The following is a 23,062-nucleotide window of genomic DNA, read 5'->3' as shown; positions in this document are numbered from 1 at the left end:
ATATGCAAACAATTTCTTATGGTCTATGTCTTGCCTTACTGTTCTCTGAAAGTATCTTTTAGGGGAAAAGTGGTTGTGATGACTTCTAATTACGATTTTCTGTCTCAAGTATTGTTCTTTTGCTGTTATATTTAAAATCCATTTGCTTAATTAAAGTAACTGATGTTCTACGTTTACCTATAAGAGTTTCTTAGTGTTGTGTACACGTACAGGTTTATGTTTTGCCAAGTTATCCAACTGTTCCAGTACTATTTGATTGCCTTTGAATCTATGTCAAAGCAAAGTCAATATGTTTTTATGAATCTATTTCTGAACTCTTTATTCCATACTATTGATTGGCAATATAAACTCAACACACTGACTACTTTAGCTTTTAAAAGATTTATTTAGTGATTTATTCACAAGGCGAAGTGATGGTGAGAAGTGGGAGGGAGAGAAATCTTTCCACAAGAGCCAGCAACAGGCTGGCTGAAGACAGGAATTCCATCTGGACTTCCCCTACAGGTGACAGGGACTCAGGTGCTGAGGCCATCATCGGCTGCCTCTCAAGTGTGTTATCTGAGAAGCGGATCAGAAACTGAGCAGGGGGACTCAATTCATGCACTTTATTAAGGGATGTGGCTTCCCAAGCAGTGGTTTTACAACCTACCCAGAGACAGGGCCTATATTTGATTACTATATTGTTTAACAAAGGTCTGATACAAGATGGTTTGAGTTTCCAACATTGTTGTTTCTTTTGTCTATTCTAGTTGTTGCTAGCCAAATAAATCAGATAAAAAGAGATGACTGAAAGAAGTACAGTAAAGAATACCAAACTGAAATCCCACTCAAACCTCTGCCCATATAAACAAAAAAGAATTTCTTATCTGAATTTCACAGGGTCATTTGCCTACTAAAATAGAACAAAAGATCCACATAATTTGGAAGATTATAAAAGGGCTTACAATACTAGAAATATCCAAGGTAAAACCCTAATTACACACAAGGAACCACTAAATGCAATCAATTCTCAAAGGAAAAAAAATCAAATATAATCAAATTCTTAAGGGAAAAAAACAATCAAAATTGCTATTCCGTGATAACCTGGATATTAAAATTATTAGTTATAGATGCAAAAGCACTCATAATGATGCTCCAATATTAACACAAATAATCATGAAATGAACAGAGAAGTCTGAATAGAGAAATAAAAACTTCAAAAAGAACCATGGGAATTTCATAATTTAACATAGAAAACACCTAACACACAATATTCACTTCAAAAGGGCTTTGGTACAACAGAGACCACAGGGCTATCTATGTGAATTTGCTAGAACAACAGAAAGAGAAAACTCAAAAACAAGCCATGACAGAGACTCAGTGGAGAATAGAAAAAAAAAAAAAAGATAATGTCTGTATTTTTGGCCTCTCTTAAGGAGAATAACAAGAGATTGCTGCAGAAAATACATTTGAGAAGATAGCTAAGTATTCCTGGGTTTCGGGGAAGACATAAACTTAGAACATTCAAGAATATCAGCAAAACATTTGATAAAGCATTCTTTCATGATAAAAATCCCTAACAATTAAGGCAAAAGAAATATGCTTCAACATAATAAAGTAATATATGACAAACCCACAGCTAATATACCCAGTGGTGAACAATGAAATCTGTCCCTTTTATGACTGAGAACAAGTCAAGGATGTCCCTGCTGCCATTTTTATTCAGCAAATACTGGAAATCCTAACCAAAACAATTAGGCCAGAAGAAGAAATAAAGAGGGTCCACTTTGAAAGGCAGAAATAAAATCATCCCTGTTCACAGATTATATGATCTTATAGGTACAAAACTCCAACGACATCACTCACACAAAAAATCCTACTGGAATAGTAATAATTTAACAGCAGTAATAATCCTATCAAGTTTAAGGATACAAACTCGACACTAAATATCAGTTGCATTTGTTTACACTAAAGGCAAACTATCTGAAAAAGAAATTACAAGAATTCCCACTTATAATAGCATGAAAATATTAAAATACCTGGGAGTGAAGAGAATATGATCTAGGAGGTGAAAGATCTGTATGCTTTCAGATATTATGGCTATAATCCATTTTGCCCAGTTTCATTCTTCTGCATATGCAGACCTGTTGTGCCAACACTATCTACTGGTCCCACTGTCCTTTCCCTATCATGTTTAATGAAGATCAACAAACTACAGATTCCTTATTTCTTGGCTTTCTATTCCCTTCCGTCAACTGGATTATCTTTATACCATTGCCATTCTATTTTGGTTACTACACCTTTGAAGTGCCTTGTCAATTCATGTCGTTTAACCCACGTCACTCTTTCTGCACAAGTATGCTCTCACTATTTTAGTGGCTTCATATAACATTGTAGGACTTTTTTCCTATTTCTAATAAAAAATGTCATCAGAGTTTTGATATAGGGGGTAGTGACTTTTTAGATCACTTTGGGCATTATGGACACTTTCAGCAATATTCATCCCTTGAGTGCGGGCTGCCTTTCTGTCAGCTGTAATGCACTACATGATGACTTTTCAGTCAATGACACAGCACATGTACAACAGAGGCCTCTTAGGATAAACTGCAGTGATGTCATAGCACTCTTAGTGTATGTTACTATGTTCTATGATATGATACAATGAAGAATCATACAAATATGCATTTCTCAAAATACTGTCCTGTTCAGCCATACATGACTATATCTATGCGTTTATAGTTAGTTCATCCATTTCTGAAATCAGATGACAGAGCAACCAAAACTGTATTTGTTTCTATCAAACTTCAGCTCCAAGCAATATACAGGAAACCAATATGACGAACAACAGTTCAATTTTTAAAAAGCCTTGGTATTTTTCTTGGGCTCGATTTCAATATGAGTCAGAAGTGTGATGCAGGAATCAATATAGCATAATTTTGGGTTCTGTTAGAGAATTAAGCCTGTCTGGAGCACTTTACTCTGCTTTGAGTACCAGATTTTTAAGACTAACACTAACCAGCTATAACTGACAAGAGTTACTGAGACTGGAAGGCTCTAGACAAGTAGTAAGCTAGCAGTTTCTTACCAGGAGAGAACACAGAAGAACTATGTGAAAATAATAATTTAATATTTATTATGCTAACACTTGCAAACAGTAGCAGAAAGATCACAGCACAACCAGATAGGCTGGCCTCAGATATGGAAGAATTTTTCAATAATCTGAACTGCTGCAAAATGTGATGGACCGCTTTCCTTAGTTCCTAGAGGTCAGAAGTTGTAAAGCAAGATTATACGCTGACCAGATAGAAGTGCTGCAAGTGGATTTAGTACAACACAAAATAAAGTCATGCCTCTTAACCTGTGATCCTTAGTCCTGCCTTAAAGGGGTGCTGTGGAATGACAGGGTGGAAGCAATTTCACTGAAGGGGCAAAATGACTAATTTCACATCCCTAGACTCAGCAAAATGTGTGTGTGTGTGTGTGTGTGTGTGTGTGTGTGTGTGTGTGTGTGTGTGTGTGTTCAGTCACTGAAGTAGCTTTTCTGGGATTCAAGGGAGGTAGGGGTGAGGTGGAGAGAAGCATTATGTTTAAAGCAAATAAATAAAAGCTAAAAAACAACAAAAGAGCATGTATTACTATTTCTTCAATTCTAATACTCTGGACTAAAACTACTTGTAAGCTGTATTTCAGAGAGTAACCCCATAATCTCATTAAGAGATTACTGTGAATAACAAGTATGATCATATTTAAAAGCCTCTCTTTATTCAAAAATGGGACTTTTCGGGGAATTAAGCAGAAGACTGTCCTAGCTCTTCATTTCACTTGGGCCAGCACAGTCTACGTCACATCTGACGCAGACTTTCTCATTATCCAGAAAAAACTAATCTTAAAACTAAATGGTTCTACTTCAAAAAAGGCAGTATTTGGATCAAAGTAAGCCTTATATATCTATGATGTTATACATCTTAACAGAGAAAAACATGAAAAAAAATAGTTACTATATAGCCAAATTTGAAGTCGTAGGCAAATGCAAAGTACTATCAAAATGACTTCTCAAAAAAGGAAATCTGATATATACAAGCATACTAAAGGTACAGAAAATGACACATGTAAGATCTAGGCTCTCACATCTTCAGAACACCTTATCTCAAAAGCTACCGAGCAGCGCATGATTCATGTCCACACCAAGCACAGAGGCCACTACAGGCCCCTGACAGAAAGTTGTAAACTACGTTCGGATTTTCTGATCTTATCTAGCTTTAAAAAAAAAATGAACACAAATCTTACTCTACCAGCTTTCTTACATTAGTCAAGCACATGAGATGAATTCTTATCTTAAGTACACTAAAGTTCCATTTTCACTATAGTGTTTCTCAGAGCCAACATCAATATACCGATTGCTCAGGAGTTCTTCTAAAAGCTTATGGTCTACACTGTGCTACAGCACCCTGACTAACAGTCCCCTGAGTCCTCCCAACCACCTAGCCTGGGGACCACAATTGGGACCACTGTTCCCATTCACTTTCACACAGTCTATGAAACCATCATATGCTAAGTCCTACACCAAATACATGTACTTGAGGTCTGAATATAAAACTCTTGCAAACATGAAAGTGCACCTGGGTCTACTGTATCCCATATGTTTTTTTTTTTTTAGTCTGGTATTAATCACAAATGTATAAAATAAAAAATAGGATCATGCAGGCCCAGCATGGTTGCCTGGTAGCTGAAGTCCTTGCTTTGTACACGCTGGGATCCTGTTTGGGCACCAGTTCTAATCCTGGTGACCCCACTTTCCATCCAGCTCCCTGCTTTTGGCCTGGAAATGCAGTCAAGGATGGCCCAAAGACTTGGGACCCTGTACCCGCCTGGGAGACCCAGAAGAGGCTCCGGCTCCTGGCTTTGGATCAGCACAGTTCTGGCTGTCACAGACGCTTGGAGAGTGCATCACTGGATGCATCTCTCCTTCTCTCTGTGTATCTGACTTTCTAATAAAAATAAAAAATGAATCTTAAAAACAAAATAGGATCAAGCAACAGAGTAATCCTGATAATCTTTCAAAAACATCTCACCATGTCTTTGGTTTCATAAAAAACACTTCTTAGAAAAGTAGTAGCAGAAAATTGAGGAATCACAGAGGACCAAAAATGGAAAAATTAATCCTTTTAAAATACTACTTGACTAACTAGCCAACAACATCAGTGACTTTACGAATTTTATTTTAACCAGCAAAAGGCCAATGGGATTTGTTTTTTCCCCTCCCACAAGATCTTAACCCTTTGGGTCCAAACTGTTCATTCGATCTAAACATTTCTAGTAAATTTGAATGTATTTATCAGAAAACTTGAGATTCTCATAAACAATGTTAACAAAACTGTTTACTGGTACTGATTTGAGGCCATAACATAGCATTAAGATTGTAAAGATAACGAAAATATACTGATGATACTTAAAGGGAGACATATGTTTCCATGTTTAAATGAAAATATCTGATAACCAAGTTTCCTTTAGTACAATTAGATAATGGAATTAATATGACAAAGACATTACTCATTGTTATAAGCTCTATACTGTGTAATACTTCTTGTGTGTCTATTTTTAAGAAATGGACAGGGCTGGGTCAAGGCAAAGCAGGCAGTGAGGAACTCAGCCTGGGTCTTCCCACACAGACACCGAACCTGCTGCTTCCCAGGGTCTGCGTGAGCACTGGGATCGAAGCTCTTCAATGTCAGACTCAGCAGCCCACGTGGCATCTTAACCACCAGACCACATGCCCACCCTCTTCAGGATCTGCACTGATTGAACTATGCGCTTATTTTCAATTTTAAAGTATTACAACAGAGTGCACACTGCTCCCATATTTTAACTTATGTATATTTCTGAATCAAATACTTTTTCATTCAAGAAAACCAAAGCCAAGAATCTCTCTCACTTATCTCTTTTTTAATTTACCTTTTACTAATGAATTTTCAAGATTCTTCAATTTAAGGAAGTAGATGCTGAACAAACTTGGGAGTGAACCAGCAGATGGACAATTTCTCTGTCTCTCCTCTCTGCAGATCTGACTTTCCAATAAAAGTAATAAATATACCTTTTAAAAAAACCCATTAGGTAATAACCTTTGGTGTGGGTTACCTTTAATATTTTATTTAAGGAAAGTAACTTTGTTCCTTATATATATGATAATTAGTATGCTGAAATTTTTATTGCATCCAAGCAATAGGCATAACTCTGAAAGCAGATTCTATTCTAGAGGCATGTGCCCCAAAGTGTAGGCACTCTCAAATCGCTTTCACGGTTTTCAAGATGTACTGAGCCTGCTTGCTAAATCACACCAGCCTGTGCGGCTTCTCAAACACCAGGCTTACTGTAAAGACAGCTGTTGGAAAGAGACCCAACCCGTCAGCACCGTTACCTTTTAGCCGGTGACTTAGAATCTGCTCCAGGATAGCTGCAAAGTTGTTAAACTCCGGAGAAGAATCATCGATCGTCTCAAAGCAAGACCGATCAATCAAGGTCTTCACAGAAAACCTGTGCAAAGAGGAGTATTGTTTTTAGGCAGATTTCATTCGTTCACCAAAATATATTTTTAAGGCTGAAAGGAAAGTCACTTGGGGAAGAATTACAAAAACATTGTATTCAGACAACTTCACTCAAACTCACTCTGTAAATAGAGAATTTTAGAGTATTGGGTTTGTCAATCAGATATTTACTATCCACGGCATCTGAATATTAAAGTCCTGTCACATCCACACACTGATACCCAGCTCCTAGTGCAGCAGCACCAGGAGATGGTGGGCCTTTGGGAGGTGACCAGGCTGTGTGGGCAGAGCCCTCAGGAGGCCAGAGGAAGCAAGCGTGACCTCTTCCCATCCAAGGTAGGAGGAAGGGGCCCTTCCCACTCCTAGAACCTGCCACCTGGGTTTCAGAGCATCCAGCCTCCAGTGCTGCTTACAGATTTTCCTAAGACATTCTGTTACAGTGATTTGAAAGAAATAAGGCACAAATGACCAAAGAAGTAGGAACTGCCCATTGTCCCCATAGCCTTTACATCAGGCAACCCAGATATTTTGTACTTCACTAACTATAAAATGTTGAAAAGCTTTGGTGATGCAAATGATCCCTGAAGTGTAGTCTTTAACTTGAATTTTTCTGACTTTATGATGGTGAAGAAGTATACCATACAACCACTGTTTTGCACTCTTACTACAGTATTCAGTAAATTGTACTCATCACTTTGCTATAATTAAACAAGTGTGTGTCAGATGGTTTTGCCCAACTGTAGGCTAACGTAATTGTGCTGAGCATTGTTAAGTTAGGTGAGGCTAGGCCACTTACAACTCAGGTTTACAACTTACATAGCTCCACTGCCAGGTAAATACCATCACTACTTGTGAAAAATTTGAGTTTCGGACTCATATAAATGCTTTTCGAAGAGCTTCTGAGCACAAACAATAACAACACAGAAAATATCAGCCTGTTTCCATGAGCTACCAACAGGAAAACTCACGAACCCGTACTTTTCCTTCTTATCAGAACATCCTTTTTTCTCACTTCTAACTGCCAAAAACCAACATAGTTTTGAACAAGCAGGCATTTTGTGCGTATCTCCCTTAAGTGCCAATTACAATCTATCTGGCTGCCGTCACTGTGTCCTCTCTTATGAGGGTAGAAATGTGCCCTCTGCCTGGTGGAGCTCCTTCAGCACCTAACACAACCTCCGAACCCTGGCCTCAGTCAGGACCTGCTGATGTTCTTAGACGCTCAATTCTGCAAGATTAGCAAGGAAACATGTGAGTGTTAAAACCACAGCAAGACCAAAACCAAAAATTTAGGATGTTTAACATGTACAGATTCAAATGACCATCATAAAGATCAGGACACAGGTGAGTTAGTGGATAGGGACAATTCTCACAAGCCATCCCTTAATAGTTGTACCCTCAAACAGATGATAAATGAATATACAAACAATGCAATGAGAGCTGTTCAACACACAGAAATGAAATCTCCAAAGGACACAAAGATACACACATTGCTTCTCACTTAATGATCATGCAATTTATCCCAACAGAAACTACAAGAGGGGAAAAAGCAGTTTTTTTTCTAATATTAGTTATATCTGTTATTCACTTATTGTTATTTTTCATTTGAGAGAGAGTCAGAGACAGGGCTTTCACCCACTGGCTCTCTGCCCAAATGCCCCCAACTGCTAGGCCCTGAGCTAGGAAGATGCCTGAACTCAAACTCACATCCGGGCATCCCACACTGTGCGGCAACAGCCCAGTGACTTGAGCCCTGTCTCCTTCCTGATGTGCACATTAGGAAGCTGGAATAAGAAGCCAGAGTCAGGAAGGGTATTCAAGGCACCTGCCCCTGCATCTGTTACTTACCATATCAAAAGTTAAACTGGGAAATGTTTAAAACACAAGCAGACCTCACTCAGCAATGGTACAGGACCTTAAGAGTGACTATGCAGCTGAAGCATATAAAAATAACCTTAACCAACAATGAAAAATATTATAACCATTGTTTTACAAATGGCTGTCAAAGCACATAATAACTCCCTTACAGCTAGTTATTACAGAGAAATCTGGAAAATGCTAAAACAGATTCATGTAGTACACCGTAATTTGCAACAGTGAGAATTCAAAGATTTTGTCATTGTAAAAAAAAAAAAAAAACAACAAAAAACAAGTTACAAATTCTGAAGAGCACCTGCCTTATTGTTAACAGAGCAAGCATCTTTTCTCTACCTTGGTAAACTATCACATTCTTCTCTAACTCCAGATCACCTCCCACAATTAATCCTTCACCCCTTCTGTGCTGTAAAACACCTGAGAGAGACCCTTACTGCACATGGCTGTGCTGGCATCGCTGCCCACTGCCACGAGCAGCCCATTCGATCGCTAAGGGCACTGCTGCTGAGCACCAGGCTGCAGTTCCAGGTCGCTTTGGAAAACAGTCAAAACTCCTACCATCAACTGTAATTCCATTCATGTTGCCTACAATTTTAACTTTAGGCATTGGCACTTGTTCTTTTCTGTACTCTCATCTTCAAAAGTTAGCCAATTCCCTCTTTTAACTATTTTTGTAAAACATTGCATGGGTTTATCACTAGGACTCAAGAAGGCTTTCCCTTCCATGCCAGAGCTGAGAAACAGATGCATAATGACCAATCTCATGCAGACTGGTCACTAATGACAACGAATGTGTTTTGATTATATAGGCAGTGCTCTGGGGACTTAAAACACGCACGCAAAGCACGTGTTTTACACACAGAAATGATCCGCTTTATTCAAATGTGGTAATTTAAATACTGGAACCACACAACTGGAAACTACTTCTCTCCACTGATGACAAGCAGAATGGCATATCACATCAGCACAAATATTTTTATGAAAACCCTATTTTCTAAAATAGAAATTTAGCAATAATAGCATTATTAATGTTTAAATCTTTAATACTGTGTTTAGTAGAAGATAAGTAGATTTTCATTTATCCTTCTGTATTCAGTCTTCTCTAATTTTATACATTAGGTAGCTTCTAGAAAACTCCACGACACATCTGTTACAGGATGAGAATAAAAGAGGCAAATCACAGTTTTGGTAGCTGAGACCCTATGCTTGAGTCCTGGGTTCAAATCCCAGCCCCTCTGCTTCTGATCCGCTTCCTGGGATGTGCGCCCTAGGAGGCAGCTCTTAATGGCTCAAGAATTTGTGTCCCTGTTCCCCATGCTGGAAACCCAGGTTAAGTCCTCACTTTTGCTTGGTACAAACATGGCCATTGGAAGATTGGATGGAACCCTTCACTTTGCCTCTTTGTCTTCTACATAAATGAAAATAAACTCATAAATTTAAGCTTAAAATACTAAATATTATACCTTGGAACTGTTAATAGTTTTGATCACTTCGATCACTCACAGGGTCTGGACACAGGTGCACACATCAAGAACCACTACTCTACAGCACCATTTGTATGTAATAAGTGTAATGTTTTTATTCAGTAAGATAGTGAAATGGGATGTGTTCCTGGAAGGATTACACAAAACCACACAATTTCTACAGGGTCTAAGCAGAAGCAAATCGATGAACATTTCTCTTTAATCATTATTAGGAAAAGTAGAATAAGAAAGTTGACCACAGTCATATTCCTCAATTCTATATAGCATGTTAGTATTGTGGGCCGAGTCAGTAGCGTAGTGGTTAAAGTCCTAGCCTTGTATGTGGTTCCTGTCCTGGCAGCCCCACTTCCCGTCCAGCGCCCTGCTTGTGGCTTGGGAAAGCACTCAAGAACGGCCCGAGCCCTTGGGCTCCTGTACCCACATGGGAGATCCCAAGGAAACTCCCTGGCTCTGGCTTCAGATCGGCTCAGCCTTGGCCATTGCAGCCGCTTGGGGAGTAAATCAACAGATGGAAGATCTTCCTCTCTGTCTATCTCCCTCTCTTTATATATAACTTTCCAATAAAAATAAATATTTTTTAAAAGATAGTATTGCATACTCATAAACTAGAAACTAAGTTTTAAAACAATAATAAGTATTTATTTCACTGTTTTAAGGCGGCTAAGTTTGAACTCAATTTCCACTTTCAACAGCCTGGTAAGGTCCTATGGGAATAATACAATATTACCTAATAAATCATCTACCTTAACTGGATGCCTGGGATGATGTCTCGAGTCACTGGGCTCCTGCCATCCTTACAGCAGCCCTGCAGTGAGGTCAGGGCCTCCTGCATCCACCTGGGCAAGTGTGCATTGTGGGCCTCTGTGGAGTGATCAACAGATGACAGCTCTGTCCCTGTTTCTATGTTTCTCAAAAAAAAAATATATATATATATACACATATACATATACACATATATAAACAAATCAGATGTACAGATCAATAGATAATGAACAAAATATACAAATTTTTGTTATCAGATCATGTTTTCTGAGAAGCTATCATTTGCTTAGCAACTTTGGTGCAAAAATCTAACATGATGAATCTTAGGACTAATTTACTTCCGGTTCAATATCTTACTACGAAGTAAATACAAATAAAGTCCAAAAACCCCCACCCAAAAGCCTGGTATTAGGTATACTTTCTGTCACTTTTAAGCATAAAGATATGCAGGGCTGAGAAAGTATATTGAGCAATTTCTACCATATCAAGGTTAATAATGAAGAAAACTAACATTATCTAGTCCTGTTTCATCATTTCTATCTTACTCGTCTCCTGTCAACACAAACTAAAATTTCCTTTGATAAATCAGGTTCTTAGAGTCCTTGTTTTATATCAACTTGCCCAACTATTCTCCATTCTCACTTCTCTAAGACTACATGGTGCTCCACTTACCAGAGAGCTGAGACTCTGCCCTCCCTAACCGTAACTAGCCAAGACCTGCTTTAAACCAAACTGTAAAAAGAATTTCATACATCTAAAAATGCCACACAGATGCTGAGCTATTCCTGATAACGATGACATTAATATTACTCATCCAGAAGGGGACTGATTTTTAAATAACAAAATGACAATTTGATGAATGTCTAAAAATATGCATCAAGTCTAACTACCAACTTTCATATCAGAATTGAAACATCATTTACATAAAAATGACTTAAATAAGCTTTTGAAATGCCGTTTTTGAATGTCTTCATTAAAAAGACTCTTTCCAACCTCTAGTTTCCAAAGGTAATCTTTATTAGTTTACAAGTAACTAAGAAAGACTAAAAAACCTCAAAGAGAGTCTGAACTACTGCTTTCCCTTGACATCCAAAAAACAACACTTACCAAGACTATATGCCTCCAGTCATAAATCAACCAAAAAGCAAAATCGAAAATAAAACTGAAAACAAAGTTATTTTCTTGTTAAATGTTTGTAGTTTTTATTATAAGCTTCTTAAAAAATAAAAATTTACCTGAAATAGTTAAGGCCCCGCAGTAGTAATATAGACATACAGGAAGGAACTTTAAAAAATATACAGAAAAATAAATCAACATATAAGTCCATTTCAATTCAAAAGATTTTAAGACCCATTCAAATGAATGCCCTGAAAAAGTTAATGGAGAATATGCATTATGAGAAAACTGATACCATGGCATTGGTGCTAGCAGCCTTAACCAAAACTTGGCCTTCTGTCTCCACCACTGAAACAATGGCCATCACTATAATCAACAAGGAGCACCATGCCATGAAATATGATGCAATCCATACCAAATACAACAAAAAAAATAGCTGGAGATGAATAAATGCACAGCAGCAAGGATAATTCTTCACTAGAAGGTATTATCTTCCATATATTTTTATGGTAGGAAAGAAAAACAATTTGCCTTCTTTTCTCAAGTAACATCCAACCACCATATATATTTTGTTTATTCTTGTTTTCTGCAAGTGTAATCTATTTAAAAGGCTTTATAATGAGAAAAATAATTCTCACAAATCATTTTAGAAAGGGCCTATACACTATTTTCCGTAAGCTAAATCCGGCTAGTTGCCTGTTCCTGTTCCTGGAACACAAAATAAAAGTCTCAAGCATAATCCCTGGAATTTGGATCTAGAAATGCAAATCTCTTTCACTATTTATCAGTTTTAAAAATTTTACCTGATATGATATGTGAAAGCAAAAACAGAGAAAGAAACATATTTTTATGTGTTTTGTCTACCCATGCTGTCAACATTTCTTTAAAAAGATAAAATTACTAATCTGGGCACCTTAAGAATGAAATGCTGCGTTATTAACAACTTGTATTGCTACATAAGCAGACTGATGATAGCAGATGGCTCACCATAAAAAATAACACTAGGTATATGATCTGAAAATATGCAGGAAAAAACACAGTCTTCACAAAATAACTTCTTCACAACTGGAAACATCTAAGAAAGAAAAGCTCCCATCTTATCTAGTTTAATCTCATACAAAACAACTCACAACTAATGTATTTTGACAATGCACACTATAATTATATACTTCAATTTCATAAACTCTGGGATTCCAGTTGTTTCCCCCCCGCCCCAATAGCAAATGAAAATATATAAGTAAAATTTAGGCATTTTTCAATAAAATACTATCTAATGGACCAGCTATTCAAAGTAGAGCAACAGAATGACTGGGGCTCTGAAACCACAGGCGCTTGGATGCACAGCTGGCTCTGCCACCACCCAGTCCTTATCCGACAAGTGCTTCATCTTTGACCAACCACCTAATTACTGTGAACAGCAGATGGCACCTGCAGCCAGTGCTAGCTACACTGAGGCTATCAAACACCAACATACAGTGGCCCCTTTTCAGAGCAGAGTATCCTAATTCCACCTAATGACACTGATGCACAGGAAGGAGAGAAAGGAATTCTAAGGGCATGGCTGCTAATAACATGCAATGATCGTGGTAAATAGAAATATAAATACTAAGAAAATGAAAGCTCCTAGCTTCTGGCTCTTTGATGCACACCTCTCCCCCTCTCTCTCCCTCCCTTTCTCTCTCTCCCTCCCTTTCTCTCTCTCCCCAAAGACTTCTGACATAAACAATGAAGGCAGTATAAGTATAAAAGCAACAAAGGCATTGGTTTTGAAACCAGGTACATCTGGGTTTAACTTCAGCCAGTCAACCTTACCTAAAATAAAAATGATTTAAGCAAAAATTGTCAGGATTTCCAGTAGTCAAACAGGCTGAACATAATACTTTTCCTCCAAAAACTGCATTTGCCATGCATGATATAGAAGAAATATTTTTCTTTCAAAGTTGAATATAGACATTTTATATATGTCAATATTTATATATCTTAACATAGGACAAAGGATTTGGTTTTATAATGATTTAAAAACCTCCAAGGTAAATGTTAAACTTGAATTCTAGGGGATACTGCTTCACTACCCTCTTCTACCAATGATCATCATCATTAGAGAAAAAGGGACAAAAAAAATCACCTTAGCTAAAAGAACAAAATATGTTCGTTTACATTTCTAAGTCAAATATTTCCAAAACAGTATGATTTTTACATTTTTACCTATTTTGTGAAATGGTGTTTTTTTAAAATAGACAATTAATTTACTCTTGGAAACTTTTGTTTAATTTTACTCCTGATCTTTTTTATATTCAAACTAGAAGAGATGATGTTTTCTCATTTTTCATTGAACTTCAATTAGAGGAAGTTTCATCCCTTTTAAAGGGCAATTCACTCACAGAACTCAGTTAAGTGGTTGTAGATGCCCTTAACCAAGGGGATGATGGAACTAATAGCGGCACACAGAATGACCTGTACAGCTGCTCTCCTGCCCACATTTCCTGCAAATGAGGCCAGTGGCTTCCTGATGGGTTCCTTGGCTCTACTAATACGAAATACCAGTATTTTAAAAAGTTAACTGTGTGAACTCATTACTCAAAAAATGCAAAACAAGTTTTACTGATTTCAATTACAAAATAAAATTATACAAAATATGCAAGAGTTGGTCCAACAAGATATGCACAGTCACATGCCCAGAACTATACAACATTTTTGAGAAAAATTCTAAAATATTTAAAAATATCAAGACTACATTATATTTAGACTGTAAGTCTGATTATTACAAAGATGTCAATTTTCCAGAAACTGATTTGCAGAATCAGTGTAAGCGTAACAAAAATAATTTTTAAAAAAATTAAGAGAACCAGAAAAACATGTCTGCCATCAGTTGGTTTACCACTAAAATTCCTGCAAAACAGCTGGACACTCATTCCAAACTTCTTAGCAGAGTAGTAGGGACCCATCTGCTGAGTCATCATCTGTTGCCCGACAGGGCTTCCTACACTGGAGGCTGCAAACAGGAGCGTGATCTGTCACATGGGGTCGGGTGGAGTTTTCCACTTATACTGTTAACGTCGCTGTTTAGTTTCCAACGTTGGAGCATTCTGGATTTCAGATATTCAGATTAGGGATACTCAACCCATTCTAGGCCAATTGATTTTTCTTAAGGAAAATCTTTTATTTCGTTCTCTACATTTCACATGATAAACAAAATAAACAAGTGTAAGAGCACTGTTCATCTGAATGTAAATGATAACACAATAAAATTGTAGAAAACTGTGGGTTTTCACTACTCCAAAGCAGGCCGACTTCTCAAGCACATGCAGTGTTAGCCATTAAGGAAATGCCTGGACTGCTTCTCAACTAACAACTCTGGTCAAAACAAACTATAAAAAATTTCACCAACTGTCACTCTCACATGGTGGGGATGCCCTGGGTGTGTACTATACACACCTATGAGAGTGAAGTGGGGAGGGGGGAAGCTTCAAACATTCCCCTTGAATATCCTTGTCTCTTAAGCAAATTTTTTATATTTGTCAAATACATAAAATACTCCTTATCAAATACCTTATGGTCTTTTTTTTAAGGTTCACTTACTTATTAAGCAATAGAGATAGCAGAGAGACAGAAAGACCTTCCATTCTTGTTCACTACCCAAATGGTTGCAATGGGCAGGGCTGGGCTAAGCAGAACCCAGGAACCTGGGGCTCACAAGAGGGCACCACCAGCCCAAGTCCTTAGGAACCTCGTGCTGCTTTCCCAAGCCTGTAAGAGGAAGATGCACTTGAAGCCAAACCAGCCCCAAACTACTTCAATATGGGAAGCCAGTGTCACAGGTGGTCAGCTACTCATGCTGGCCCTGGGACAGCTCTCACCTGCTATCAGTCTATGAATCTAGTTGAGTCAGAAGAGATAATGTTTTGTGAATGTTGACAAGAGCTGAGCTAGTTACTAATGGGGCATTAATAATTCTTAGGAAGGATACTAATGTGGCTACAAAAGTAATACAACCAACATGGAACAAAGTGCCAACCCAAAGTACCAAGTGCAGCATGAGTAAAAAGCGCTTTAGCCCAAATTCCTGTCATCACTGCAGCTAAGACATGACTGTCTCATGGGGCATACTTACACAAATACCAACAAGAAAGTGAGTCACTGAGTTTAAAGATTCTACTGCCAATAGTACTGTCAAACTTTTGCTACCCTATTCAATCGCAGAAATAGTGGTTTATCCTGATTCTTAAGCAGCCAGAACATTAAGAAAACCTGACTTCTAGAGCATGCTCCCTTAATTCAGGTCTGAGTGCTTAAAACAAAAATCAAAGAACATTTAAGTTTACGTATCTGCTTTTCCATTTATTTTACAACCAGTGTTAAGCAGTAAGGCAGGATGGCAAGATGAGAGAAGGAGTTGCCAGAAACAAAAGTCATCAGAAGCAGTAAGAAAGAGCAGACAGCAAACAAAAATAGGCAGGTACACACAGCCAGCCCTCCGGGATCACTTCATCAAAAGCTCCCAGGGTCTGGAGTGTCTCCCAGGGCAGCCGCGCACTGCGGACCCAGTCACAAACGCACGCCCCGTAAGGCCAGCACTACCAACTGCAGTCTGCTATGGACACTTCTCAAAGAAAGTACAACACCTTATCAATCCGTTATTAAAATGCAACTCATCCCCACTGTTTGAATCTGAGCACTTAAATGACAAGCTTCAGTTGTACAGGTGATTGTACTCCACCGTCAACACTGTTTGGAGCTGTACGGATGATGGGAGAATTCTGAGCTTCTCTGAGACATTAGTTACAGGGAAAAATGGGACTCTGTATTCTCTAATCACCCGGGGGTTTGGGGAGGGGGTAGTGGAGGGAAGCCAAAGTAGTAGCAACATAATCTGGAGGAAATCAAGTTCTGACATAATACAGGAACCCAAGAGTGGCTGTATGTATGTAGTACGTGCCTAATTGTGAAATTACCATTTGTCTCCATGGCATGGAACACACTGCAGTGTAGCCCAGAAGTCCCGGTGCACCCAGCCCAGGCCAGTCAGTAGAAACTTGCCCTGCTAAAACACTGATTTAAATAGAAAGCATAGTACACACATTTACTAATTTGCTCAAAAAATTTAGTGAGCCACAGAAAGGCAATTTAGATTTTTAATCCTCTTGGCCAGAACTAAAATTAAAGAAGAAGCATCTAACACATGGTTTTCTACGCATGAAAAAGCCAAACGATAAAAAATCTGTGAAAGATCACAACAATTTCATTTTTTCCCAAAAGAAATTGAGAGAATGTGCAACGGACTTGTGTGCAGAGCCACAGCACACATGCCGAAGTTGAGCGTGAAGACTTACAGTCCTCAAATGACCTATTTCCCCTACAATCTGCGGAAAATATGATGCACATAGTGCTAAGCACGAGACAAATGGCTGCTGTCTGCAGGATGTAAACATTCACACACACAAAACCTTATGCGTAATCCCACACACATTCAGTCACAATGAACCAAAATGCAACTCAGCTCCCTTCCCATGCATCCTACCTAACCAACAGTCCTCTCCCAAAGTTCAAACTCTCACAATATTGTACTGGACCAAGACCTGAAATCTAAAGACCAGCATAGACAACACAACAGGTCTCGCTGAGAAACCGCCTAACTGCTTTAGGGGAAAAGGCTTATGTCCAAGTGCAGGAGGACACATGTGACTGTTCTATTTGTTCCATGGTGATGAAGTTTTGTTTGGGGTCAGAAACCATTAGGCATCTGTACAGCATCAGTCTCATAAAACGAAGGCACAGTCCAAAATGCTTTTGTTTACAGAGAGAAATTCACCTGCCTTGCCTAGCAGGGAGGTATAAATCCTAGTGGCATGGTTTCCCCGCCCAGGTAATATGTAAAACCCAACGGGAAGCATTTTTCTGGAAGGCTATGATCAATTTTAGGGCTCTCACTGAGGGCTACCAGGGCCCATGTCCAACACTGGTTTACAGAAGACAACACTGGGAAATGGGAAGGTCACGTGGCTTGTTAAAAGGCAACCTGGTGATTAACAAAAGTTAACCTAGAATCCAGCTGTGTCTGCACTGAGCACCTTCTCCCAAATACCTAACCATCTCTAAATTAGGCAACTCAGGTGAGAAAGCCAGCTGCCAGCTAACTCAGAAAGTAAAGCAGCATAAACGCGTACATGTGGCCACGCACCCCTGCCTAAATACTGTCTTACTAAAATATGTATGTGATCTACAAGTACTTTATTCACAGCTAGACAAAGCCTATCAAATAGACCACACAAGTAGAGATAAACAATAATTTTATATGCAATCAACGGATTGGACATGAAGAACTATCAGGATTAGCCACATAAATAACTATAGTAATTGAACTCTAAGCCAGAAATTGAAATTTATTTTAGTTACCATACTGAATTTATGTGTAAACTACCATTTACGTCAGCATTCACATCGTTTCACAGGAGAAAATAATTACACAAGTAAGATTGTGAAACTATAGCTGGGCCACAGCCATCCACACAAAGCTGGATGTTACTGAAATCTCTAAAACATTAACTTAGAATCAAATTTTCAGCAGCTGAAAGAAATACCCCCTTCTACTCTTCAACTGCTTATGAAGAGGGCACAAATGAATACTAAGTTTAAAAGATCCAGGACAAAAGTGGAGAAGAAAAAGGACCAGTACCTACGGTGAACGTAATCACTTCATATGTACTGAACTGCTTTTCAAACAGACTCCAATTTACCACGGAGAGCCCAAGTGTCCCACCACCAGCCAGGCAGGTCTTGTCCTCGACACACACCCTTGGGCTACATCCAGTTAAAAAATCACTCGAGGTTACTCGACAAAACCCCTAAGTATACACACCTGCAGCCACCCTACACAAGCGTTCACCTAAAGAAAATATGAAAAAATAATTACAACAGAGGAAAATGTTTCATCATTTTCCCACCGTTACAGCTGTGGATCAGGGCTTTGCTGGAGCCAGGTTCATCAGAAACCAACTTACTTAGGGATTCACAGAACTTCCTAAGGCAGGTCGAGGATTTAAATTAAAAATAACAATAACGATCAATACTGAAGAACACTCAGCAGGTTGGTTAATTCTCGGATTAACCACGCGGATGCTCGGCGTGGGGCGCGCCCTTGCTCGCCACGGGTACAATGGGAAGACACCTGGGGCGGAGGGCCGCGCCCGCCCCGCTGCGTGGACAGCCCGGCGAGGGAGCGAGCGCGCGCGAACGTAAACAAGCCGAGCCCACGACGCGCACTCGCACCTGGGCGGCTGCCGCGGGCTCCCGCCCCACGCCCTCCTCCTCCTGGGCTCCGACCCCGGCTCCCACGCGCCACACCAGCCCTCCGCGGCCCCGCGCCGAGCCCTGCCCTCGCCGCCTGCGGCCCCCGCGACCCCGCCGGGTCCCTTCCCTGCCCCGGGGCCGCCGTACCTGCACACGGTGATGAGGTTCCTGCGCTCCACCGCAGCGTTGCGGGCGCTGAGGCTCTTCTTGCCTCCGCCGCGGCTCCCACTCAGGCCCCCCAAGCTCCGGGAGGCCATGGCGGGCTGACCCCGCGTCCGCTTTGTCTCGCGCAATCCCGCACGGACCTCGCTGCGCGCCACACACACACACACACACCCTACCCCGCACCTGCTCCCCCAGGCCCTCGATCGGTACCCGACCGCAGCGGTGCGGGATGGAGGGAGGTGAAGAAGGAAGCGGAGGGGAGGATGGAAGGTGTGCAAGACGGCGGGGCACTCGTACCCGGGGACTGGCGACGCTCGCTCCCGGCCCCCCGAACGCCACAGACCCGCGCACACCCGCACACCCCACCTCCGCCCTCACGCGCGCCGCCGGGAGACGCGTGCGGGAGGGCTTCGGGCGCTCGGCTATTGCGCGAGGGTCCCGGGTGGCCAGCTACGGTATCCGTCCGCCCCGCAAACCCACCCACACCCTCACGCGGCGCCCCTCGCGCCCCAGCCGGGCCGCTGCGGCGAGACCCTCCCTCCCCTCCCCGCCCCGCCGGGCCTCGCGCGCGCCACTCCGCCTTGCAGGCGCCTATGGGATCAGCGCTGCGCCAGCGGGAGCCAATCGGGGCGCGCGGGGGGCGGGGCGGGCCGAGCGGACCTTTAAGGGGCGGCGCTGCAGCCCCGCCCCGACGCGTGAGCAGCTGTCAGGACGCCGCGCTCGGGCTCGCGCTCGCCACCCGCGTGCCGCAGCCGCCGGGTACGCTGAGGTGCTGAGGCGCTGAGGCGCTGAGGCGCTGTGCGCGAAGCTCCCGTAGGATGTGAGTGCCCCGGGCCTGGCCCGGAGCCCGGTTTGGCTTAGCGACCTCTGGTCTGTCGACCTGGCGAGATTCAGGCGTAGAATGCAGCGGCTTTGACCTGGCAGGGGCTTGAAAACCCAAGAGAGAAGCAGGGGAGACCTTTGTCCCTAAGCTGTCCTCCTGCCTCCTAGCGACACAGAGACCCGAGGAGGAACGCTGCCCGAAGGCTAGCCTGCCCCGGGCGCCCAGGGATTGGGGTTTCCCCGGCGTGGACACTGCCTGTCTCTCACCTCAGGCTGTGGTGGACGCCTGCTGCGACAATGGCCTGCTTGCTCCCTGGTCTGCCACCCAGGCCTTCCCCAGCTTCTCCACCTGCTCTTTGGTCTCACTTTGGGAGGCTCCCATCTCCTTGGCCCCCCAAACGCCAGATTTTACAGTGAAGTCTGTGGTTTCTGTCCCCGTGCACGTGGCCTGGAGCAGTGCACAGGACAGGTTTGTATTTTACCTGAGGTCACCTTTGCCCTGTTTGCTGACATTTCACAGGTGTACTGGCTCCAGGATCCGTTTAACTTCCACCTCTGGCTCTGGAGTTTCTGTCTGAGAATGTCATAGGACATAAGCGCTTAGCGTGAGTATCTCTGTACTTACTTCATGCATCTTGGGTACAGGAGGTACTGGCAACCTACTGTGTGAGGGTTTCTTACTTACAGTTTAGGATAAACTGCAAATATTAAAAATTATCTGTATGAGAACCCATTCCTTTCAGACAGCCACTGTCTAATCAAAGGATAAAAGTTCCTGTAGAACTTGTGGAAAGTCATTCATGGGGAAGAAAATTCCAGGTATCCAGGGTTAGTGTCCCAAGGGAGAGAAAGCTCTGGACCTTCCCCACCGCCCACCCCACCCCCACACTCAGAAGTGGCTGCCTGGCCTTCAGTACATCCTGCTGCCCTGATTCTGTGAAACCTTAGATATGGTGAGATTGCGTCTGCCGTGATCGGCTGTCGCCTCTCAGATGTTACCTTCAGGAGGGTTGAGCTGACAGGTTGGTGCTCTATAAGAATCTGCCACCAGACAGTTTTTTTTTTAACGTGTGCCATGAAGCTGCCACATGGGGGCCTTATGTGATTATACTTTTTCTCACTTATCTTGAGTGGTACATCGTGCAGGCTTTCTCTAGATGATCAATCAGGAAATTACTAATTATGTCCCGAATAGTGTATGCTACTACTAGAGGCCTTTGTGAGTTTTCACACTCATTTTAGATTTTGCTAGGTACCTATTTCTTTAGTTAACAAGCATTTGCACACAATTTATTCAGATATTAAAAAAACCCACAATTAAAATTATGAAACCTTGTAAGAATTCTGTAAAGAGCTCACATGGTAGCTCAACAGGCCAATCATCAGCCTGTGATGCCAGCATCCTATTTGGATACTGGTTCTAGTCCCCAGGTTCCTGATTCAGGTCCCTACTTATAGACTGAGAAGCAGCAAGGATTGCTCAAGTCCTTGGGCCTCTGCCCCGAGTGTGGGAAACTTGGAGGAGGTTCCTGACTCCTGGCTCCAGATTAGCTCAGCTCTGACCACTGGGGGCCATTTGGTGAATGAACCAGAGATTAAAAGACTTCTCCCTCTGGCTCTGCTGATTATCACCTGCTGAGGATGACACAGTGCTTCTTAGAGAATGACTTGTCTAACCCATCTTGGTTGGGATCACACCTCCACTCTGCTTTGTGAGTTCTCTAGGATGATCACTTGCACAGCTTGTGCTGCCATGGAACATCCCAGAGCCTGAGAAGGCTTACACCTCAGATATTTATATCTGATGGTTCTGGGGGTTGTGTCCAAGTTTTGGAGAGTTTAACTCCTGTTGATGATTCTTGACCCGAGTTACAGCTCAGCTGGCCCCCTTCTCACTGTGCCATCACATGGTCTTGCCTTACGGCATGCATGAGGAAAGAGGCTGGTCTCCTTTTTAAAGGGCACTAATCCTGTCAGAGGGGCCCACCCTCATCTAATCCCAGTTACTTCACAGAAATCCCATCTCCAGTACCATCACACTGGGACCAGGGCTTCAACATGAATGGAGGCAAACATAGACGTTCTGCCCATCACACTTAGAGTGCTGAGGTGCGCCAATAAGGAAAATGTTGGCTACATCCAGAACTGAGATTTTCTGAGCAGATGAAAGGGAAGACAGAAAGGCTACAAAGTTTGGGATGTTCCTAAGAGTGTGATTCTAATGTACTTGACACTGGAGCTGGAGGGAAAGGAAGAAATAAAAGGGATGAATGGGGGTAACACAATGACCAGAAAGCTGGATAATCTGTTGAGCTCAAAAGATAATCATAACCAATATAGTAAAGCAGGATGGAAGGGGAGGAGGTTGTGGTTAGACAGTGCTGTGCTTAAGTTAGTGATCTTGGAATTATGAGTGTAAAACTCCAAGGTCTGACCGTGCAAGTGTGGTGGAAGTTTAAGGAGGGGAAGGTTTGGTGATGTCAGAAGTACAAAACTTCTGAAATTCAGCAGTGAATACCCTCCTGGCACCCCTGAGCTCCAGCATGATACAGCATTTGGAAATGTACAGTTGCTGCTGTGTTCTCTTCTTCAGGTTAGAGATATGGGAAATTCATCAGGACTGTCAAGTTATATGTGCCTCAAGGAATTAGGAATAAACTTTACAGATTTGGTTGCTTTAAAAAAAGATTTATTTACTTTTTATTGGAAAGATTTACAGAGAGGAGAGACAGAGAGAAAAATCTTCCATCCACTGGGTCACTCCCCATGTGGTCCCAAAGGCCAGAGCTGAGCCAGTCCAAAGCCAGGAGCCGGGAGCTTCTTCCAGAACTCCCACGGGAGTGCAGGGTACCAAGGCTTTGGGCCATCTTCCACTGCTTTCCCAGACTACAAACTGGGAGCTAAATGGGAAGTGAAACAGGAACAGCTGGGACACAAACATGTGCCCATATGGGATCCCAGTGGCATCAAGACAAGGATTTAGCCACTAGGCTATTGGCTATTGTGCCAGACCTAGATTTGCTGCTTTTT

The 23,062-nt window shown here is 41.6% G+C and overlaps 1 protein-coding gene across 1 annotated transcript in view; it reads right to left on the bottom strand.

The window, feature by feature from the left end:
- The window catches only part of RUNDC3B (RUN domain containing 3B), an 88,188-nt gene extending 68,886 nt beyond the window's left edge, over positions 1-19,302 (bottom strand). The window contains exons 1-2 of the mRNA XM_040964987.1: positions 19,193-19,302; positions 6,395-6,510 (exon numbers count right to left, since the gene is read on the bottom strand). Of these exons, the coding sequence (XP_040820921.1) occupies positions 6,395-6,510; positions 19,193-19,302 (226 nt within the window). The remainder of the gene's footprint in view (positions 1-6,394; positions 6,511-19,192) is intronic.
- Between the last annotated feature and the right edge of the window lie 3,760 nt (positions 19,303-23,062).

This window comes from Ochotona curzoniae, unplaced genomic scaffold (assembly GCF_017591425.1).
Source record: "Ochotona curzoniae isolate NIBS_2020 unplaced genomic scaffold, NIBS_Ocur_1.0 scaffold_3835, whole genome shotgun sequence".
Taxonomy (NCBI): Eukaryota; Metazoa; Chordata; class Mammalia; order Lagomorpha; family Ochotonidae; genus Ochotona; species Ochotona curzoniae.
This window is presented reverse-complemented; position numbering and strand designations above follow the sequence as displayed.